Source organism: Motacilla alba, chromosome 3 (assembly GCF_015832195.1).
Source record: "Motacilla alba alba isolate MOTALB_02 chromosome 3, Motacilla_alba_V1.0_pri, whole genome shotgun sequence".
In the NCBI taxonomy this organism is placed as follows: domain Eukaryota; kingdom Metazoa; phylum Chordata; class Aves; order Passeriformes; family Motacillidae; genus Motacilla; species Motacilla alba.
Window position 1 is genome coordinate 87,811,969 of NC_052018.1, and position 16,850 is coordinate 87,828,818.

General features: G+C 35.7%; 1 protein-coding gene across 2 annotated transcripts in view; it reads right to left on the reverse strand.

The window, feature by feature from the left end:
- Positions 1-16,850, reverse strand: part of CAMKMT (calmodulin-lysine N-methyltransferase) — a 248,399-nt gene that overhangs the window by 59,984 nt on the left and 171,565 nt on the right. For both annotated transcript variants that reach the window (XR_005256237.1, XM_038131277.1), the window contains exons 5-7: positions 14,780-14,834; positions 13,665-13,728; positions 8,429-8,495 (exon numbers count right to left, since the gene is read on the reverse strand). Coding sequence is in view for 1 of the 2 variants with exons in the window: in XM_038131277.1 (XP_037987205.1) it covers positions 8,429-8,495; positions 13,665-13,728; positions 14,780-14,834 (186 nt within the window). In the remaining variant the exon portion in view is untranslated. The remainder of the gene's footprint in view (positions 1-8,428; positions 8,496-13,664; positions 13,729-14,779; positions 14,835-16,850) is intronic.

A 16,850-nucleotide genomic window follows, 5' to 3' on the forward strand; every position in this document is an offset into this window, starting at 1 on the left:
GCCTTTCTTACTTTCACTGCTTTACTTTGCTTTGTGTTCTTATCCATTATCTCATTCCCTACAGTGCATGTCTGGTTTGAAGGGACCAAAGTTAAGGTTTCAACTGCAGGTACAACCATTTTTCCTTTCCTCTTACATTTCTAAGCATTACTAATGTGATATTTACAATTGCCAATGGGCATATTCTCCTCACAATGTCCTTGCAGATTTTGGCAACTTCCATGTCACTTATTTGCTCTTGTCAAAATATACTAATGATTTTTCTCAAGCTAGGCTTAATATTTGCATGTTATTCTCAGTCTCTTGGACATTTCATCTCTTTTAAAACCAATATATCTTGCTCTTTGTTTTAATTCTTAATTCCACTGTTTTATGCTGGGGTTGTTTTAATTGCCTTACAATTTTTAAAGTGTGCTCTTCTCAAGATTATCTTCAGACATTTCCCACATTTCTCATAATTTCACAATGTTCCACCTCAACCTTTTCTTCCTTTAAATTTCATTTCTGCGTTATCTCATCCATAAAAGCTAAAAACCTACTCATTTCTCTACTTCATACTGTGCATACAAACACTTAATTCAGTATTTTTCAGAGCCTCAGTGAGTGAGAAGCTCATGGCATCTAAACTACCACAAGGCATTGTAACTACATTTCATGGATCATAATTTTGGATATAACCATTACCTAGTCTGTAATCTAGGCTTAGCTTAGACCTTTCTCTGTATCTGCATAACTCAGCTCTGCTGATTATTCTCTCTGCATAGTACCTCTAAGAAGTTTCTTACCAATCCACTCAACCTCTTGACCATGTCATCATCACTTACATCTAAATATCACAATACTGTTCTCACTGCTCATGGAAAAGGCAGGCTTGCCATATTAATATTTATTCAGCAGGCTGCTACAAAGGTTGTTTTTCTTGCCTACAACTCTGATCTTGTCATCTTTCTCTGTCCTCCTCTAGGTAAGTTGCAAGTTGTCATTTCCAAATGCTTCACAACAGTTCACATCGCTGTTTTTTACCTCTCATTCAATATTGAAAGGACAAGTCCCTTCTTTAATCAGTCCTCATGTCAGTCTACATCTTCCACTTAACTTTTCAAGCATGCACCTGTACAACTTTCTTTTGCAACGTTATCCACAATATTCACAAACTAACTCCATCATCCTTCAAAATAGCACCTAAAAAGTGAGAAGAGGCTCTTGTGCCTCCAGTTCTGCCTCTCATGTTGGCTTCAGTTATCCTTGTCATCCTTCCTCACCATATCTCTCTTTGGTCTTACATCACAGATTCTCTAACACAAGCTGCCTTTTTGCTCTGTGTTCATAAAGTACCTGGTACAACAATTCATGATTAAACCTCATCACATTGATGTGGTAATATAAAAGAAGAAAAAAGCTACCATACCCAGCTATGGGCCTCTTCAATATTTACATATTCTATGATTCCATGATCCTATCTAGATTTACCTGTGTAAAAGTTCCTTTAAAAAACTGCATTATAAAATTACACACTTGCCTTATTCCTTATTCTAAGAACATATTTTCTCTCTCGTATTTTGTACAACATATTTTGCTAAAATTCAGATGAGAACATTACAGCTTTGTCTTCAAAACTAACAGTACTAACACTTACACATTTGCTGTGTATCAAATTGTGTAAGTTTTTGGGACATAATCAATGCACTGCATGTAAATACAACTGTTGTAGAATAAATCTTTTCATTTTGTAGACACATCACAAGCCAACATTCAGCAAAAGTGTGGCTATTTATTTAAAAGAAGTGAGAATATCTTGTAAGAAAAAGACAATAATAAAAAAATACCAGTGGTGTTTGTGAATTTGCCTTTTCACATACTTCCTCTACATCCATACATTCTAAGTCAGCCTTTATTCGGAAACTGACTACACTTTTTAGCAATGGCCATGAAGTACATTTGGGGAAAAAAAAAAATGTTCTCAATGATATGGTATAAAAAATACATAATTTCAACGTGCAAGACAGCATAAGCACATGTGACACAACTGTACTGATAGCATCAGACTTGTGTAAAAATATGAAGAAAAAGATCAGTTTCTTGCTCTATGGAAAAGAGTCTACCCATGGGGAGGATAATCAAGACAACCAGAACAAAAACCCCAAAATGTAAAATGAACAATGCAGGTGCAGAAGGACTGAATGGAGGAAAACTTAAAAACATCAGAGAAGATGTAGTTCACAGGAGTTTAAATTCTCAGGGCAGAAAGCACCACAATAAACATCCAAGATTTCAAAGTTCTGTATCAAGCCCATATATCTCAGGAAACTAATACATGTGTTTCAGAAACATGTGATTCAAACACATTCACTGCTTAAGAAACTATCACTTCCCATGGAAAGATGTTCTAATGTATTATCATTCTGTCAAATCTCATTTTTTTCTAGGCTGAATTTGCCTAGCTTCAATTTCTATATCTTGTTAAGTACTTGCAAACTAGATTAAGGACTGATCTTCTGTTAAAGATTTATTTCCTTCACATGAGACTTTCAGATCAAAATTAATTCATTTCTTAACAATCAAGTAATTTCTTTGACAAATAAATGAAGCTCTTTAACTCTCTCATTTCCAAATCCTGATTCACTCTTCTGCCCATTTTCTGGACCTCATCCACTTTCAGTATCCTTGGTTAACTTTTGAATAACTACTAATGAAATAAACAAAGACAACACTGTAAACATAATCTTATAGAAATTTAAAGTTTGTTATAGCAAAGATTAGCTGAGAGTGCCTGTGAAGGACAGAACCCACTGAAACTGTGTAAGATGTACTTGATGACTGCCTACTAATGTAGGGCCAAGGTAGACAAGGAAGGGTAGACAAAGGTACAATGGTAACATTCTAAACCAGGAAATAACGTAGAACATGGCTGGAACTATGGATACATAAAAGAAATGGAACAAATAATCTTCAACTTTAACATCTCAAGGACATTTTCCTTTAAAGCCCTGGGAGGAAAGATCTACACCTTCTCATATCAGCAGTCTTCTTATATTTTTGTGCAGCACAAGACAATACAAGAGGAATAGTTTTACCAAGAGCAAGTTTTTTAAGCTAAGAGGAGACCATAATGAAATAGTCAAGGATCTGAGGAAGAATGATTTAAAACAATGCAATGTAATACTTTATCACTTTTTCCCCCTATTATTCCAAACTCATAGAAATTTTTTTACAAAGCCTGATAACACTTAAAATTTTTCTCCTTATGTATTCTTATCTGTCCTCATAAAGACAGATGAAGGTATAATACAATTTAAAATGCACTTTATTAAGTCAACCCAACTGGGCGAAATACACAAATAGGAGAGGCTTGGAAGTTTGTGAAAGTCAGCTGGTATGGTTAAATGGTATAAAAGAATGTTCAAGTATTCCTCCAAAAGCTGAAGTTGCACCCAACTGAAGAAAGAATTACAAACTTGCAAAACTAAATACAGTAATAAAATCAGGCAGGTCAAAAATAAGTAAACTCTTCCTTTTGTGCTTTATATCCCTGCCAGCTGATAATTGGGATACAGAATGGGCACTCACAGAGGATAAGAACATTTCAGAGATGAAATTACTTCTTTGCAACAGTGCAAAATATTCACTTCACTGTGAAAGAAACTGAAGACATTTCAGCAAAGAACCCTTTTTAGATATGTCTTCTGTAAAAGGAAGTCCTGTTTTACAAACCTTGAGCCCTTCAAAGACGTTAACAAGTATTCAGATAAAGGAGATCTGGCTAAGACAGCCTGGCTCCAAAAAGCTGTTGGCAAAGACCCTCACTTATCAACATTCTAGGAAAACAGACTGTCACTGAAGAAGAGTCCTGACATGACGCTAAATAATAGAACAAAAGACAGCGAACAGGATAGTAGCAAATGGTCAATTCTCACAGTGGAGGCACATAATCAGTGGAGTTCCCCTGGGACCTGTTCTAGTCAACATGTTTACAAGAGATGAGCATTGAGGTGGCAAAGTTTGCTGATGTTAAGAAGTCATTCAAGATAGTAAGGAAAAGACTAGACTGTGAAAGACTGCAGAAGGATGAAAGAAGGAAAATGAAGAAGAAGGATGAGTAATTGGAGAATAAAATGAAAAATTAAATTCAGTGTGGATAAATGCAAAGTGCACAACTGAAAAAATAATTATCACTTGATATAGAAAATGAAGGTCTCCAAAATGACCATCACTGGAAAGCTCTTGATGTTGTGACAGACAGTGTCATGAAACTATTAGCTCTGTGCTCAACTGCAGTGAAAAAAGCCAATCACTGTTAAGCATTTTTAGAAGGGGAACAAAAAGTGTAATTATTCCACTACATATACCTATTTATGCACACTTTGTACTGTGATCAGTAGTCATTACAGTATCTAAAAATAAGTAGATTGAAACAGAAAAAGATATAGAGCAGGGCAAGTATGATCAGAGGTGTGGAATGCTTTCCACCTGAGTTGAGTTTTCTGTGATAAAGGGCTACAACTTCAGAATGGACATGAGCACAGAAACCATTCTTTCCACATATACACAAAGTGATCAAATTAAGTGAGCAGGAACCAGCAACTTTTTCTTCCTAACCAGAGAGCAGGAAATGTTCCTTTTGGAAGCTTCCTCCTTACCTACAGATGCTGTCATGCAAGAGTGTTACTTGAGGAGACTGGAAAAGTAGTAGGAAGAAAGGGATTCCTTTAGGGTTGTTAAGGTGACAAACACAGCAAATTCAATAAAATGTTTTCCAAAAGTTTGAATTTACCAACACTCAGGTCATTTTGATGAATGAAAACAAAGAGAAAGTCTGTCCCACATTGATGGAACCTGTTACAAGATCAGTTGAAATCAGGAAGGCTATGAAGTTGACATATTTGAAGAACATTGCAGTAAGGTAAAATATTCATATTTGCAATTATAAAGGGTTAATTAATACAAGAAAACAATCTGAACAATATAGTTCAGTGCTCTGTCATTATGACCTCCTCCACTGGGGTTATGCTGGGTGCTATTCAGTATTTCGAAAGAGTTTTTTTCATTATGGATTTAGTTCTGTAAACTTGTAATTGCATTACATTGGTAAGGAACACTAAAATCTCAAATAAAATTATAACCTGTTAGTCTTTAAGCAGATGGAATTGTCTGTTTTGGTTACATGGTCATTAATTCTTGATGTGGGTTCTAAAAATGACTGTGGAATGAATAAAGAGTACACGATACACTATTACTAATCAAACCAAAGGGTGCACTGCCACACGTGTTTCTGTTACTGGCTTGATGTTATAGGTCCTTGTTTACATCCTCACATGAAATGGAATCTCTCTGAGACAACTCTTAGCAAAAAATAGACTTCTCCACAGCTAAAACTCCACAAGTCCCCTATCAGCAATTAGAACACAACTTTTGTTCTTTACAGATTTCCATGTTCCCAGAGAATGGAATCTGAAGGAAGAACAAATTCCCTAGTCGGTAGGACAGATGAGTCTGTTAACCTGCAGAATACACTGCAAGCCTTCCTCTTTGGTAAAGTTTTTCCATTATGACATTTGTAATTACAACTTTTCAAACTTCTACTACTCTAACACCTGTTTCAGGAAGATTTCCCCATTACAACAAACAGAAAATAAGGAGCGGGATAAGGAGCGGGGATTTCTTGACTTTGCTGTTGTCAATTTCATGATTGGTGGACATGTTAAAACAATGACATAACGCATGTCCAACCAGTAACAGCTGATGGTACAAAGAAACATATGCTAAGTTATAGGGTAAACAATGCAATTCATGGATAATTTCTGAACTGTAAAAAAAAAATAATTGTTGAACCCATACATGGTATTAATACCCTTCACTATGGCAAGACATTACTACTAAAACTTGGTGATATTACTGTACCTATTTCTAGGAAACATGAACAAGAAATCCTGGGCATATTCATGAAAAATAAAAATAAAATAGAGTTGTATATCCACTGCAAAGTAAACCGTTTACTATTAATACATTATAACACACAATATGACAAACTGCCAGTTTGGCTTACATTACTGTATTTTTAAATAATAATCAAGACTTGGCAGAGGGCTAGAAAAGTGCTCATTTACTGCATTCTGTATAAATCTAAATAAATAAATGTATGGCAGGTTGTCCTAATCTAACTTTTCTTGGCTGATACCAGATTGTTCCTTTTTGCTCCATGCAGGTTTTGGCATACTTTCTGGGCATAGACTTAAATATCCAGAACAGTCTCAAACTGACTCTCATACTGATAATTTCTGCTCCTGTGCCAGGAAAAGAGTGCAAGATCCGGACATAAGATGAAGGTGCTGTGAGAAGAGTCTAGTCTGAATCATCCTTTTTACAGAAGAAATCTTTTAACTTTGCACTGGCCACTGAGAAGTTGCAAGACTGGATGCTGTCTAAATTATTATAGGAAAGAGGATGCCTTCTCCAGATTAAACTGATGCTCCACTTACAGACATCACTATATTCATTTGCCTGAAAAATCTGATCAATGTAAAAAAAGTCACTGAATGTCACTTTGCATGCCAGTGTTGCATTCTTCCATCCAAAACACTACACTTTCTGCATTTTCTTGTGGTTTTTTAAGCCTTTTTTTTTCCTCCCCACAACCATTATGTAACTAAGGTTTTCATCTGCAGGAAAAGTGACTCAAGGTTACAGTAATATTTCAGACTTTACATCAGCCTTTTAGTTCCCTCAAGGCACTAAGAAGGGATCATATAACTTTGTTACTGCATCACGTCATTACTGAATATGAAGGACTGATCAATCCATTAGAAAGTAATTAGAACAGTCATTTCATAAAACTTTATACTTGTACAACAAATCTGCAAAAGCCTTAAGAATGTAGAATTAAAAATCAAGTGTTATAATGAGTCTTATGTTTTCATCTAGTACTTCACATTATTTTGTAATTTAATTATTTTATTTATGCAAATAAGGCCTCAAACGCTATTGCACTCAAGAAGTTAAACACTTGACATTTTTACTCCTTAAAATGCAACATTTTATGACGTCTAGATATGTTTATTAATTAGTGATTATTAACACCCAGTAAACAACATCATGACTTGTAAAAACACAATCTTTCTTCACAGCGTGAGGCTGAAATCTATTATTCACTGATTCCATATGCTGAAATACACTCAAATGATCACAAATGACCTTAAGCATTAGATAAATGTAAATGAGGACAGGGTAGAAAATGTGCTTTTGATTGATATCTAAAAGACCAGGTTTGAAATCTTGACAAGGGATGAAATCTGAAATCTCACACAAAGTACAGAACAATTGGAAATCTAAAAAAAAAATCTATGCTTCTTGATGGACATACCACACAGCCTCTCCTCAGCACAGTGTCTGAGGCTGCTCACAAGAGGTGTTTAGCACATGGAACCTGAAAGACCATTCCTGGGATCCACATGGCCTCTGTCTACTTAGCAGGCTCTTATTAGGATGCAGAGATGTATCTCTAACTTATATGCACACACACCCCAGTGAAGGCAGAATTTTTCTAGCCCTAAGCGCTCACTTGAACTAACATCTCTACACAGAATGGCTACATAGGCATAAGATTAAATGACATGAATGATAGCCATTAAAACCATATGGGTTTAACCCTCTATGTAAGTAAGCTTATTCTGCATTAACACTTTGCCTTCCTCAGCCCTTTTTCAGCTTTACTTTTGCCAGTTTTAGGAAGGACTGAGTGCTCCTCAGCAATGTGAGCCATCAAAAAAAATTTTAAATACACAAATAAGAGTGTACTATTTGGTCATAGATAAGCATTTTCTAACTCTTAACCTTATACTATAAATATGAAGTGCTTTATAATTTACTTTTAAAGTACTGCGAGAGATGAATACACTGTTCTTGGTTCCCATGCTCCCCATCTGTCTTCGCAGTGACAACATGTGATCACTGATCAGTGATCACAGACAGGACGACCAAAAAACCTCCCATGGATGTTCCAACAACATCTACCTCGGGCAAATGGGATTTGTTGTCACCCTAAATTTTCAGAGCTATTTAAAATTAAATCTGACAGAGATTTAGATACATTCATTCCAAATCTCATTTTCAGTACAACAGGTAGTGTTGACTTTGAAGCAGACAAATTTCAACCATGCACTAAATCATAGATTGAAGAGACACGGCGTAAATTAAAAAAAGATAAGAAGGGAAGAGAGCGTTTGTCGCCAAGGTTAATCATACTGTATTTGCTATTTTTAAAAATACTTTTAAATTTCTCCCTTGCATCACTTACCTACTTACACATACACATCTGTGTGAGCATCAGTAATACAGATCACACTTTCACACTTCTGCATCCATTTCCACTTCACATCTATATTAATACAGAAGTACATGCAAGAATCAGTAAAAAAGTTTAGTACAATCTTACCAGCTTGACACCTTCTTAGCCTTAAATACTCCGGCATTTTGGTTCCTTGTGATGATCTCATCTACATCTGTAGTATAATTGTTAAGAATTATCTACAAAACTAGAGCAATAATAAAAAAAACAAACCCAACTATTTTCCATTTATAATGCCTTCATAATGTTCTTATTTGTTTGTTCTTCTTTAATCTGTGCTAAGAGACAGTCTTTTTTCAGAAGCATACATTTTACATTGCTACTCCAGCACATCAGCCATAGATCTATGCAGCAATTTGCTCTAGTTTCCTACTTATATTTACTCTTCCATTTAAGGAATTTCTATCCCTGTAGCTATAGAGGGAAGTGAAAAAAGATGTCCCATACCTCAGATATTTAAAGGCAACTATTTACAAATATAATTACAACCATGGAAAACTGAAATTTTTACAACCACTAAATGCCCACTCTAGTTTGTGCTGCTTTTCACTTTTCACTGTTATCACTATACCTAATGATGAGACTTTGGAGGTTAAGAACCTCCAAACCTTATTGAAGAACCTACCAACAAGAGATGTGCTTATGTTCTTGGCCCTGTCTGGGTGAATCCAAAACCAACAGGAGCTCCTTAACCTATAGGCAAAGGAGTTTCTAGTCCATTTGCTTTCTTGAGAATGGTTTGGAACCACCTTAAAAGAGTGGAAAGCAATAAGTGCCTTGGATACCATAACAGTACCTCAGCCTTGTGTCTCAGCTTCTTGTAGTTCGGAAGTTCAAATCACAAATTTGGGTAGCCATTCAGGCAGGTTAAAGCAAAGGCTGTCAAGGAAAACTTTCAGGGGAAGCTGAGCCCAGTCATCTATGGCTAGAAAGATAACTGTCATGGCTGATCACATGTGGTTAGTGAGAAGCCACTGGAAGGTGTAGCAAATAAGTGAAAACTCTGAGAATATTAATTGTTACTCAGTGTGAATCCATGCATTCCTGAATGGTTCACTTTCAAATGTAAAAAAATTACTTTAAATGGACATTTTTGGTAACAATGTAAAAGATCCTTCTTTTTTATTTAAGATATAGGAAATTTGATGCTAATTAGGAGGAGGTTTCTAGGTCCACAAAATATGACAGATCTTTCGAAAGTACTCTTACAAGAAAATTGAATACAAGAGTCAGGCTAATTTGAAATATTGTTGATATACTTTTTTCTTTGCTTTGATATATCTTTTTATTTGCTTTGCTGAAATCACATAATTTGCCTTCCTAATAGAGTGGGTTATTTAAGAAAAGTTATTTCAGGAAAGTCTCTGTCCAAACACTGGAAAAGACAGCTGGTATTTTGTGAAGTAAAAACAAGAAATGGAATGACAGAAAACTGGTTGAAACAAATCTCTGTCGTTTGGATGTGCCTTTTAAATCGTTTCCACAGTATGCAATGAGGAGTAGTAAATGAATGGTCTACACCTGGGCAGCAAAAGGAAGGCATAAATAGCTCCATGAGCAGATCATACTACTTTTAAATAGGGGCAAAAATAACATTGTTGATAAATTAGCTACACTGCACTTAAATTATATAACTGAGCAAAACTATTAATAATGGTTATAAACATGTTAATACTAGATTTAAAAATAATTTAGGAGTCCATATCTTCAGGCATTTAGGCTAAACATGACCCTTCTAACCTAAATTTCCCTGGACTGTTGGAAGATCCATACACTGTATTTTAATGGCCATTATAGTGCACTGTAACAATGTTTTGCACTATTGATGCTTTCAGACAGTAGTTCAAGTCACCAGTGCATGGTGTGAAACAGAGCTAAGGCAGAAAGTACCCTCTCTGAAACAGGAGACAATTTTTACTAAAATGAACCTCATCCTTGGATTTGGAAATGTCAAAGTGCGTAAACATGCTTCCAGTGTTTTGAGAAAATAAAATTTAGTGTTCATGACCGACTTATGTCACAGATACAATGTAAGTTGAAAAATTTGTATCTGAATGCATATCAGCCAAAATTATAACAGGGGATGAATCTGATAACTCTTCCCGTGTATATCTCTATTGTTCACTTGAAATGTATATAGTTTAATCCTAAAAGTTTCTTTATTTAAATGATACTGAAAGAACTTAGATAAAACACACTAAATTAGCAATGAAGTTCTGAACAAGGCGGCAAAAGGAGTAACACCTGTCTTTATTTTATTGATTTTGCAATATAAATGATCTATTGAATCAATTCAAACCTGCCCATGATAAGCAAAAGGAGTAAGAGTGAAGTCTTTTCAATGGTCTAGCAGCTCAAGTCATAATATCATTTTAAAAGCCGCCATAAACCTCATACATAAGATCATTGACTAATACAAAATACAGCAATACATTTCACAATGAGAGGGTTAGAATGGCAACAATTATTTGATTAATTCATTAGTAAAATTTTTTAAACTTCTAACATTTCAATAACGTATCCTAATATGGATATTGGAAACATACGTGGTGAATACTTCATGTAGCAGTATGAAATGGAGACTAATAGGAAGCATGTCAAAAATTAAAAGAAAAATCAAATCCTCAAAAGCTTGAGATTTCACAAAGCAAAGCTGTTAGTTATGCTCACTGAATAGTGATAGCAACAACAAAAACAACAATAATTATGATGATGTTGATAATACAGAGGCAGATTCTCAGATGCAATGCACTATTGCCAGGTCGATTTTCAATTACATTTCACTGATGTATTCATTTGTTTCTTAATGTGCTCATCTTGCCCATTAAGAATAATTAGCAGGCTTGCTTGGTGATTTCCTGGCTTCTGACAGGGATTTTTTTTTCTTTTTTGTTGACAACCACTTTTACTTTTTGGAAAGTAATTTTTGGATATTATAGTATGACTGGCATGTAATTTTAGCTTTCTAAGAAATTTAAAGGGAAGATGTAAACAGTAATTTTAAAACAAGATTATTTTAATCCATAATACCTACATAAAAACCATAATACCAGATGTTAACTATTCCTGAAGAGCAGAATCTAGAAAAGAAAACAGTATTTTATCCCAAATTACTTTAATTTGGTATGCTAAACAATCAAAAAATATCATCAGCCGTAAAAAGAACTAGCAAAAATACATAATTTGTAGCCAGTGGCACCTGGGGTGAATGCTACTTCCAATTACACCTAAAATTCTGTCCTGATTTCAGTCAGTCTAGTGAGGCTGAAACAGATCTAAATTTAGCCTTAACTTCTTTTACAGCCAGTCACCATAGAAAAGAGTGCAAAAGAAAATTACTGAAAGACAGATCATAAAATTACTACTGAAGTCCATAAACCATATAAAATGCAACAGAAATTTTATTATGTGCACTTTTAAGAATACATTTCACCTACACAGTAAAGTTCTTAGCCTGCTGCACTTTGGCACCCTGCTAATATTAAGCCTATTGTAAAATCCAACACAATAAAAGCACTTTGAATGCTGAGCCTTCTGAGCACCAAATGTTAAAAAAGAAAAATAAATTCCTGTTAGAGCCGTCCACCAATCACCTCCCTGAAAGGGATTCACTGAGTGAATACAGATGAAGACCTCTTGTGAGACTTTTGGGAACAGAAGACATTTCTAAAACATATTGTGAAAAACTAAGGTGTGATAATTACATAATATTAACAGTATCTTTTTCAGGAATAAAAGCACTTTTATTTGTTTAATTCCAAGGACTGAGTGAATATTTTCGCACTTGCCAATATTCCTTGTTATAAAAGACGTCTAAATTTCAAAAAAGTTCAGGTATGTTTATGGAATCTGCTCTGCAAGACATTTGCTGACTTGATGATTACTGAGCCCACCTGAAGCTTTTTGTGGGTAAAATGACCTTTTGTTAAATACATATGCTTCTATACAGCATGAGTTTGTTTTGTTAGACTAGTCTTGAAACACTTCTTTTCTCCTACATTTTTTATCTTCATAATGACATGGAAGAAAGATTGGAAGGGTGGTGCTGATTAAAATACACAGAATAAGGAAAACTTCCTTCTTAAGACACAAGTGTAACACACTAGAATTTAACAAAATAATAATCCCTGGAAAACAGGTGAGAACTTGCCTTTTCAAGAAAAAAGAGACTTTTAGCAGGCTTACTTCAAGTTTTAACAGATATGATCTAGGATTGACTGTTTTTAACGTGAAATTGTTCAAGTGTTGTCAGCAGTTACAGTTACCTCAGTTACCTCTGAGAAAATTTTTTTTAAAGGTAGTAGCTAATATTATGGCACTGAAATGTTTCCTGTTTTAACAGGCATCAGCAACTGCATTTCATTTAAGTCACAGATTAGTTAAAGTTATTTTTTTACTAAGTACTCACTACATTAGCTCTCAAATACATACAAATATCAAAAAGAAATAATTCTGATGCTGCAGCAGTCAAAACCTGAAAAATTAGCCTGCCTGAAAATGTAAATGGAAAGATTATCAAGGAACAAAAGCAAATAGATATCTTCCTTTTTTTCCTCTCAATTTCTAAGGGCTATTAGTATTCACCGTATATATCTGTTCTTGTTCTGTGCTGATATTTAATGTGGCCACAAATTATGCTCACTCATTCTCTTGCTTAACCCAAGTCCAGTTCAATTTTATGAACTATCTGTTCATATTAGAAGGGCATAATAGCAATTTATTCTAATATAAGAACTACAATAAAATACTTCCTACAAGGGACAGAGGAGTTTTGCAATCTTACATCAAGAGAAATAATGATAAATTGGTAATTGATTAAGCAGACTAAATGGGCAATTTGTAGGCAGTTATAACTTAGCAGCGACAATGAAACATTTCAACATACACTGGAAAAGCTCAGAAAATATATGAATGCTGAGTATGTTTTAAGGGGTTAGTATCTAAAAGTAGGAAAAAAAAATCTAGCCCTTATGCAAAATGGATACATGAAGGCGAACTGATGATTTGATTCCCAGCTACACCTTCTATAATGTGCAGCACACACACACACATATGAATCTTCCAGCACTCAACCACGGGGCAAATATTTACTACAGTACATGCTCTATACCAACATGTGCATTTTTAATTAACAGAGAAAATGTGGCATTTATTATGGGGGAAGCTGCTGCTCCGTTCAAGATATTCCACATCTGTTTTTTAATTACTTATGTGGGGACTTTTTCTTAATATGCCCCATGCTGTTTGCCTTTATATCGATTGTTACTCAGCCAGTAAAAAGGAACGAGCACAACAAACCAGTTTTCTATCTGAATAAGGATACTTTTGATGGCCTTTTCATTTCCATCAGTTAACAGAACTTCTTTGACATCTGCAGAAATAGCAACCTGAAAAAAAGAGCACAGCAAACAATGAGCAAATATGCTTGTCTGTGTGGAAGTGAAGACAGGAGTGACAAGCCTTCAGTATCATGCTTCCTCACCTATTTCTCTGTAACAATCTTCAATCTTTTTTCATTTTATGTCTGCATTATTTTAATCATTCAATCAAATCAGTCAATACTTTTATCATTCCATTTGCGGGAGCCTCTATCTTGCTATCATTCTGTTCCGTAATTGCATTGTGACAGCCGATGATGGTATTCTGAGAGGCTTTCATTTGCGGGCTTCTGTTTATCTAGTAGAGCCATCATACAAGGCTGTCACTCTGCCTTTCAGCTTGCTTCTGTCTGACTGCCTGATGCCCTTCATATAACTTTGCATTGCAGGCAGATGGCTTTGTAAGGGTAATTTTTTTGTGAGCTTTGACATGCTCGCACATTGGGCTGTAACCTCGACACATTGTATAAGAGCGACAGGTTTGTCAAATGCCAATCAGTGTAACAATATGCTTTTATTTGTAGAGACATAAAAACTTGTCTAATGCACTGCACTGCTACATAATATCTCCTGAATACATGACTCAGAACCCAGAGAATGGTGAACGACTCTCCTGAATGGCCAATCTAATTCAAAAGAATCTAATTACCGAGAGCTCTGGATCATGTTTGTTGGTGTAATAATGCAGGCAAAACATTAGCAGCTATATCATGGTGCTCCAACTGTGATTCGCCAGGCTATTCCTGTATCTTAGCAAATGGGACTATAATCTGAAAAAAAAAAAAGCTTCGGCTATGGCAATGAAAGACAGACAGTACGTGGCCTGGAATGTCACAACAAAAGATATTGACTACACCGAGGTAAAATGTTTCTGCTCATCGAGGCAACCATAAAATCAATATGATACGAAAGCAAGTCAATCTAGAAGGTCTCTCAAGACTCTGCAGCTTGACCGCAGCTGAGGCTGTTGACAGTTCTCTGACCCAGCAGTTGGAGGCACTGGAACATTTTTCCTTTTGTTTCTTCCTCTGAATGGGATTGGAATTGAGAAAAGACCTACCATGAGCCCAGCCAAGCATGTCATGCCACCCCCTAGCTCACACACAGCAAGGTCCCTGAAAGAGAGAAAGGAAATGGTAGAACCCATACAAATTAGATGAAAATGGTCAGAGAGACATATATGTTACAAGAACAAATTGCCATCTGCAGTAAGAACTGAGCTACCAGGAAGTTGTAGAGACATGACTAGGCTACCTCATGTCGTTTTGCGTTTTAAAAATAATTATGAAATAGAAAAGTCACAAAGCAGGCAAATCAGTGGGGGTTCCCTCATTAGTGTTCAGTGCAACATTACCACCGCTGAGCTGAAAAATCTGAGAAGGTTCCCTTTTTTCCCTTGTCAATGGCTCTGTCTTTTAGAACTAAACTAGCTAGAGTAGCGAAAGATAATTGTTAGGAAAGGATAACAATGTTAATCCACATTCATTCTTGCAAAAACAGCTAGAGAAGTAAATGGGGAAATTAATATTATTTATATATCTCTCCATACAGTTATGCCTAAAAGCCTTTTTCTATTAAAAAGAGAGAAGTTTTAAAGCAAGTCGTATACCACAAAATAATTACACACGAAGAAATCTGATCCTTCAATTAGCACTTAAAACTGCAAGTGACCTACAAACAATGCTGTTATGAACAACGATGGGAACAGCAAACGGTTAAGCCTCAGAAAACGAAACGAAGTTAGTGTCAAGAGCCTAAACTGAGCCCGATCAAAGGGCTGAATACATGGTCTAAAAGGCTGCTTTTAACTTAGACCATACTGTGCTGTTATTAAGACGTGCATGTGAAATATAATTTGGCGCAGAGAGTGTGTCGGATGGGAGCTTGCAGGGGGAGCCTTAAAGAATGTCCTCCAGAGCCATGGCCTGCCCCAGGAGGGCAGGAGGGAGGGATGCTGACCCTGCACCGAAACTGTGTATGAAGCAGTGTCTGGGGCAAGGCAAAGCCTCAGCTTAGGAACATGCTGCTTTATAGTAAAATCTGCGGCAACTGTTACAGCTGGCAGGAGCATTCCCATTGAGACACTTCTGACAGGCAGAAAATGGAATTTTAGCTAAACTGTTTGGTTGAGCTTGGTTTTGGAGGGTTTCTTGGTTGGTTTTTTTTGGTGCACCTTTTCTTCTTCCTTAAAACATTAACATCTGAAAGTCTATTTTTATCTGAAAGGGTCACCTCCCTACTCACTCAACAGTGATATTTAGGAAGAGCATCTAGGATGCCATATCAGTTTCAGTATAAAGATGCTGATATTTTGTTCACTGAGGCGAGCAGACTAGGCTGTATGACTGTATAATAATGCTCACTGTCTGGACAGGTTAGATTTATTTTTCTTAGACACCATAAATTTTATTTGAAAAAAGTCTAGTTGTCCTATTTAATCAAATTGAGACAAAAGAAAGACATACTTTGCAGGAACAAGCTCTACATAAACGCAGTAATAATGTAAAAAAAATAGGGGGAAATTTGCAATTTGGATTTTTAAACAGAATGATTATAGGTTTTTCCTCAAATAAGTTTTAGTTTTTCTAAACCAAGTGTATTATATATTAAAACTATATACATATGGTTATATATAAGGTTTACAATGTACTTACTCCTTTATAAGAATCATACTTACTGAAATAAACACAGAGAATATCCAGTGTAAGGATTTTAGGGGATTTTGAACCAAATTTCTGTGTACAAAGTAAATGAGCATACACATATACACACATACACACAAATATTTATGCATATGAAATTTATTTCAGTTCAAATTCCCTTAGTAGCAAGTTTTAAAAGTTGTATCTGTCTCTCAGGCAATATATACTGACATTTATAAAGGAGAATTAACATAAGAAACTCTACTCTGAGAGTACTGTCAGAAGGGCATAATCCTGAGAAATCAGGATGTGAATCTGCCCATTTACTCCATGGAAGTTTGACTGCTGGTTGTCTCTGAATATTGCAGCTTGCATACCCAAACTAGGAAAATACCCTCTGAGTAAAGCAGCACAGGAGGTTTGCTGTCAGGAGCCCTGGAGAAGAGGGAGAGCATATGAGCATGGGGCCAGACAGCAAAGTGCTGCAGG